The sequence below is a fragment of the Rhineura floridana genome, chromosome 14, assembly GCF_030035675.1.
Source record: "Rhineura floridana isolate rRhiFlo1 chromosome 14, rRhiFlo1.hap2, whole genome shotgun sequence".
In the NCBI taxonomy this organism is placed as follows: Eukaryota; Metazoa; Chordata; class Lepidosauria; order Squamata; family Rhineuridae; genus Rhineura; species Rhineura floridana.
In genome coordinates, this window is record NC_084493.1 from 36498212 (window position 1) to 36504883 (window position 6672).

Here is a 6672-nt window from a genome sequence, read left to right on the forward strand (position 1 = left end):
TCAGAGGCACATTTAACCAAATTCTTCCGAGCTACACAGGAAGTGGATTGGACTGTGAAAGACCAACCCAAATTGTATTTGTATTTTGACAAATCTGTAGGGTAGTCCAATATCTCAGAGAGGAGGCCAGGTCTCCTGCTCTCCTGGTGCATTCACTGTAGCTGCTCAATTTCTCTGCTTTTTAAAGTTTGATAGATAGATCTGTTGGCTATAGGTATGTTCTTAAACTGCAAGGTATTTTTTGCCTATTAGTGAATATATATTTAATGTATTACATTTTTATTCCAACCCTTTCCCAAGGAGCTTAGGGTGACTCACAGGGCTCCCCCTTTTATTCTCACAACAACTCTGTGAAGTAGAATAGGCTAAGGTAGAATGGCTGGCCTAAGGTCACTCTGTGAGCATCATGGCTGAGCAGAGATCTGAACCTGGGCCTCCCCAGCCCTAGTCCGACACTCTAACCAGCCTCAGTTCCTTCCCCATGCCCACAATCCAGGGGCTGTTTAAAGGGTGATCATGCAAGAGGAGCACTATTTACATGCCGAAGCTGTAATCCTTACATCCTTAGGTGTAAATCGCATTGATTCTTTGGGAGAAGCCACATGCCTTAAGTATATGGTGTACATACAGCCATATATGTCTTGCTCAAAGTTTGCCACAATCATTTATTGGCTTAACAGATACCACAAGAAATACATGCACAGGTTTCAATAAAAATACTATTATTTATTTAAAAAACATAAGAAAAAATGTATAGAATTTGTCAAGTTGCAAGGAATTTTTTATGCTGCTAAAATATTAATTAAACCCACTTCGGTCTCGCCCAAAACGAGGTCCCTTTTCATGTTGCACCCTTTATTCACAGCTTTCATCCTCACTGAGAGGCTGTAAAGGTCCTCTCTGGAAAGGCCAACGAAAAAGAAGTCCTCGTTGAAGATGGGGTTGCGGCTCCTCTTGATGACGGTGCTCCGCTGCTTCTGGATCTTCCCAGGCACAAGCGAAAAGGTGATGCAACAGTTGATGTTCTTGGCCTCCACTGAAGGTTCGTAAAGCCCCTCCACGCTAATCAGGCGGATCCGCAAGCGTCTGTTTTCAGAGCAGTAGTCAGAGGAGAGCCGGAGCAGGCCCCCCTTGTCCATTAAGACGGCGCTCTCTCGGCCAAGCCTCTCTCGGCCACAGGGCAAGTCCAGCAGGAAGATGGGCAATGGGGACAGGCTGTAGGCCCGGGAGGTCAGAGGGTCAAAGAGGCTCTCTGAGGAGCGCCGTGTGGCATGGGGGCTGCTGTCTGTGGAGCTGCCCTCATCAGTGGATAAGGAATTGGCCCTCCCGATGCCAGACCTGGTCCTGGCCTTCAAGGCCTTGCCAAGCAGCCCCTCCTGGCTCCGGGCCTTGACGAGCAAGCCGGGCTGTGGAGGCGAGCGGCTGAGAAGCGGCGAACTAAACGGCGAGGATTCGTTGGAGGAGGCCGTGTCGCTGTCCCAGGGGCCTGGTCTACCAAGCAGCCGGTGCCTGCAGGCTGCTGACTGGATGGCAATGGGGCTGGAGGCCACCTCCTTGCCACTGTAGCTGTTGGCTCTGGGCCGGGACAGGGCAAGGCTGGGTGTGGGGCTGACGGAGGAATCACTGTGGAAGATAGACTCTTTCCTCCTGGTGTGGGGGCTCTCCAGCAATGTGCAGAAGCCGTAGGAGGTCTGGGCTTTGGGGAAGTGAGGCAGGGACAAGGCAGCCTGAGACCGGGGATCCGAGTCAGTCCCTTCTTCTTCCGGGGCTGGGAGTTCCTCCGCACTCTCCACCTGGATGAGATGGGGCAGCAGGAATGGGCTGGGGCTGTACTCAGCAGCCATGCCAGAGGCGGCATGCTGCAAGCCAGGCTCGGTCAGGCAGCGGTGGGGCTGGAAGGCCATGCTGGGACTCTTCACCGGAGGCGGACTGGCCAGTCTAGGCGGGATGCAGAACTCCGGGATCCGGTCTGGGGTCAAGATGTTGGCAAAAGCCGCAGTCGGGGGAGGCCCAGCCTTGCCTTTGTCGGGTATAGGCTGGCTGGGCGACAAGCCCAGAAAGAAGGGGCTCAGGGGGCTGCCTTCTTCAGGCGATGCCCGCACTTTCTCCAAGAACCACATCGAGGCGGTCTGACCTCAAGGGAGTCCCACAGAAGAGTGGAAAGGGGACGGAAGAGTCTGCCAAAAAGGGAGAGGGGAAAACAACAGCATCAGCACCTCCGGAGAGCTCACAGGCATCCTGCAAGGGGCGAGGGGGCTGCCTGCATCTGCCGAGCGAAGCAATCTATTTACTTGGATGGGGAAAGCCACCTTTCAAACCTTACAGCCCTTCCCAAGATAGATGGCCTGCACAGCCCTTGACTAGCCACAGTCTGCTAGCTAAAGCCCATTTGCCCATCATGGCTGCAAAACCTGGGCATGCTTACTTGCAGGTAAGCACCACTGAATTCAGTGGGGCTTACTTCTGAGTCAACATGGACAGGACCGAGCTCCAGAAAGACTTTCGACCCACCCACCCCATCTTTACAGGGCCAACAAACGCTTTCCCTTGCACAGGAGAATTCTCGGTGTTATTTTATACGGAATTCAATACATTCCATCTATTAAACCAGTTTTGTTTTTTTAGTTAACAAGGAAAGAATGAGAGGGAAAGGGAAAACACCCACCCACAGAACTCCAAAGATATTTTAGGCACGCTTTAAAAGAAACAAAAACCAAAAGTAGGCATTGGCAAAGCTTTAGACATCTAACTGGGTTGCCTTGTTGAAGTTGCGACCCTCAACGAACTTGGGTGCGAAGCCCCTTTGAGGAAGCCCGCAAGGTCCTCTGATGCAGTAACCCTGCGCCTACCTTGCAAGGCCGGCCGCTTCCCAGGAGCTGCTTCACGATGCCGCCTGCATGAAGCCGCGCTTAACCACGACCTCCGACCAGCGCGCTCGCAATGGAAAGCTAGACTCTTCGGGCTCGCTCTTTTATGGTCAATCGCAGTCCTGGGGGCGGGAGAAGAGTCGCGGGGGCGCCTCCCATTGGACTACAGCCCCGCTCCTCCTCTCCGCGGCTGCAGGGCCGGCGGCTGGCCGGCCGGCTGGCTCGGGAGGGTTCAGAGGGACAGAGCGTCTGTCCCTCGCCAGGCTGCTTGCACAACACCGAAGACCAAGGATTGGGAGTGGAAGGAGCCGCGCGGGGTTACCCGCCGCGTGCCTTTTTTGGTAAGCCCCTCGGGGCAGGGAGACTGCACAGGAGCCCCGCGGGATCGGGCCAAGGCCCATCTGGTGCAGGATCTGTTCACGCGGCGGCCAGCCGGGTGCCCATTCTGGGAAGCCCCCAAACAAGACCTGAGCGCAAGAGCGCTCTCCCGCGAGTGGCCCCGGCAAAAGGTATTCAGCGGCCCCTGGTACTGGATGCAATCTCTGACTGTTATTACTAGTCGCCGCTGTGTGAGGGGGGTTGATTGGCCCAAGACATCCCAGGGAGGAACGAAAGACAACCTATCAGACTGTTGGGTTGACAGAATCATAGTATGTAGACTTGGAAGGGGCCTTGGAGGCCATCGAGTCCAGCCCCTTACTCAGTGCAGGAATCCAAGTTAACGCATCCCCGACAGGAGGCTGTCCCGCTGCCTCTTGAATGCCTTCAGTGCTGGAGAGCCCTCCTCCTCCTCTATTGGCTTGAATAAAAGAGAGCCCTTAGATCGATCAGCCTTCCCCAGTCTGACAGTTTGGACCACAGCTGCCCCTGGCCATTGGCCATGCTGGAGGACTTGATAAATAGATTTTTGCCCCTAGAGTTTGATGCAAATTCAAGTAGTGTATGTTTTGAATTGCTTATTCTGCTGATTCTACTCATAAGGAGGGGCAAACAGTGGTGGAAGGCACTGCTTACTTTCCTATTGCACCCTGGGATTGCTCACATACTCCCTCCCTCCCCAACTTCACAGCCTTAAGGACTAGTAACTTGCACCAGTTGTTTTAAACATGAAAACTCTAAACAAGCATTGTGGTCCCAGACAGCAGCTAAAAGAAGCTAAGCAAAGAAGCAGCATGCTTTAGCCCAGAGATGCCCTTGAGGACTCCCTTCAGCCATGACAAAATGTCATTTCTGAGACAGGGAAAATCAGGAGTATGCATGGTATTCCAAGTGTGGCCACACCATAGATCAGCCTTTGCCAGCCTGAAACTTACATCACAATTGATGGGAGCTTTTATCCAAAATGTCTGGAGGGCACCAAGTTGGCAGAGGCTGCTGTAGACATTTATAAGGGCATGGTGATACTGGCTGTTTCATTTTCAGTCCCTTCCTACTAGTGTGGGGTTCTTTTTCACAACTGCTGCCACACACTAGGTCCTTGTTTTCATCTCTATACCTTCTGCCAAGACTTCATTCCTAGCTGTACCTGCTTCACTTTCACCACTATAATCAGCTTAGATCTCACAGTCCTCTCATTTCCGCCTGGCCTACCAGGAAAGGTAATTGCTTTGCCCAGATTGAGGAGAAGCTGCTGTAGAAGGTGGCTGAATTTGTACATGGCCATATATCCTCGTATTAAGTATCCCTCCCTCCTTATTGACATGCACTGTGGACTTTGAGCACCCGCCTGGGGGCAGCTTTAAATGGCCAGGTGGAACGTGAGGATTGCAGGCACCCTGTGGAAAAACCGTAGCCGTGCTAATCCTCCTTAAGTCATCCATTTTCTGAACAAGAAGGCATCATGATTGTCTGTTTCGGTAATTTATAACCTGCGCTTCACTAAAATCAACCCCAGAGTGGAGTACAACATAAAAATATATAATGCATAATAAAATAAAACCATTAAAAAAATCAAACCAGCACAACGATAAATCAAATTGTCCCGTGAGAGCAACAAACATCTTTTCCAGCCAGCTGCCTGGGGCATCAGCACCTTGGCCTCATTCTGCCTGACGCTGGAGGTGGGGGCTGCTGGAGCCCCTGCATGTGCAGCCTAGGCCCATGAAGTCACAGGTCCATCCGTGCATCTAGGGCAGCCCAAGTGCACCACCTGCAGGCCATTGTTTGAAGGGAAAACAACCATTCTCTCATATCTGGAAGGTCTTGACTTTCTCTCCGTTGTTGTCCGAGGGCCTTCTGCTGCCTCAGAGAATTCCGCCTTCTTTCTTTGCCTGGGACTGCCTCATACGACACCTCCTTCCCTCCTCAAAAACCCACCTTTCCCACAAAGCCTTTGGCACAAAACCCTTTGTTCCCTTGCCCCACTATAAGTGAATCAGAGTATGTGTAACTGAAGTAAATTGTTTGTTTGTTACAAGACTTTTTAACTGGCTCTTAGCTGGAAAAGGCTCCCAAAGCAACGTACCATGATCAATAATAAGGCAGACCCTGCCTGCAGGCTTGCAGTTTAAAAGACACAACACAAAAGGAAAGGGGAATGGGGAGGGAAGAGGAATAGAGTGAACCTAATGGTGTGGTTCTTAGTTATAAAATTCTTACCTGTGTTCTTTCTAGCAGGGAAGGGCAAAACCAACCCCTTGCAGCTGCTTCTCTTCTGGCTGATGAATGGGTCTCACCCTTACTGTAATCTTCTTGGAACGGTGGGGAAGCACCCTGTCAATGGACCTTGGTCCCCTGGCTGATGGCAGAGTGTGATGCTCTTCAACTCTGCAGTCCAGACAATTTATTCTTCCCCTGCCTATCCTGACTCCACTTCTCTCACTTTCCTCTATTTTTTCCTCGGTGCCAAATTTTAGACTGCAAGCTGCTCAGGGCAGGGGTTTCCTCTTCTAGTTTGTAAAGTACCATGAACATTAAGAACTCAGGAAGCTGCCTTATAGCTTACCTCTAGTGACAAAAATGGATCCAGCTCCACCCCCAGACTGCAGACCTGCTCTTTCAGAGGGAGTATGGGCCCTCATCCAGCCCACCACCAAGTCCAGGCAGTGGTCCAGGGCTTGCACAGCCTCTCCAGATTCAGATGTTACAGAGAAATAGAGCTGGGTATTGTTGCCATACTGCTGACACCTCACCCCAAATCTCCTGATGACCGCTCCCAAGGGCTTCATATAGATGTTAAACAGCATAGGGGATAAGATGGTTTCATGTGGCACCCCACAGCACAACTGCCAGGTGGCCAAAAGACAATCACCCAGTGCTATTCTCTGAAAAGAACCCTGGATGTAGGATTGGAACCACTGTAAAACAGTACCTCTGATACCCATCTCACCAAGTCGGCCCAGAAGAATACCATAGTTAACAGTATCAAAAGCTGCTGAAAGATCAAGTAAGAATAACAGGGTTGCACTCCCCCTGTCCTCCTCCCGATAGAAGTCATCTATCAGGACGCCCAAGGCCAATTCAGTCCCATAAGCAGGCCTGAACCCAGACTGGAATGGGTCAAGATAACCTGTTTAATCCAAGAGTACTTGCAATTGCTGCGCCACAACCCTTTCGAACACCTTCCCTAAAAAGGGGGTATTTGCGACCAAGCAGTAGTTGTAACAAACCAATGGGTCCAAGGTGGGCATTTTCAGGAGCGGTCAAATCACCACCTCTTTCAGGGTGGCTGGAACCACTCCCTCCCACAATGATGCATTGACCACACCCAGGATCCACTTGGTCAAACCCCTTTGGTAAACTTTAATAAGCCGAGAAGGGCAAGGGTCAAGAGGACATGTTGCTAGCCACATCACTGCAAGCACCT

At 51.3% G+C, this 6672-nt stretch overlaps 1 protein-coding gene across 1 annotated transcript; it reads right to left on the minus strand.

The window, feature by feature from the left end:
* Positions 1 to 705: 705 nt before the first annotated feature.
* Positions 706 to 2958, minus strand: LOC133369673 (C2 calcium-dependent domain-containing protein 4C-like). Its single transcript, XM_061595100.1, has 2 exons — positions 2850 to 2958; positions 706 to 2177 (listed from the first exon to the last, which is right to left on the minus strand). Exon 2 carries the CDS (start codon positions 2118 to 2120, stop codon positions 783 to 785), a length of 1338 nt encoding a protein of 445 aa, XP_061451084.1. The 5' UTR covers positions 2121 to 2177; positions 2850 to 2958; the 3' UTR covers positions 706 to 782.
* Between the last annotated feature and the right edge of the window lie 3714 nt (positions 2959 to 6672).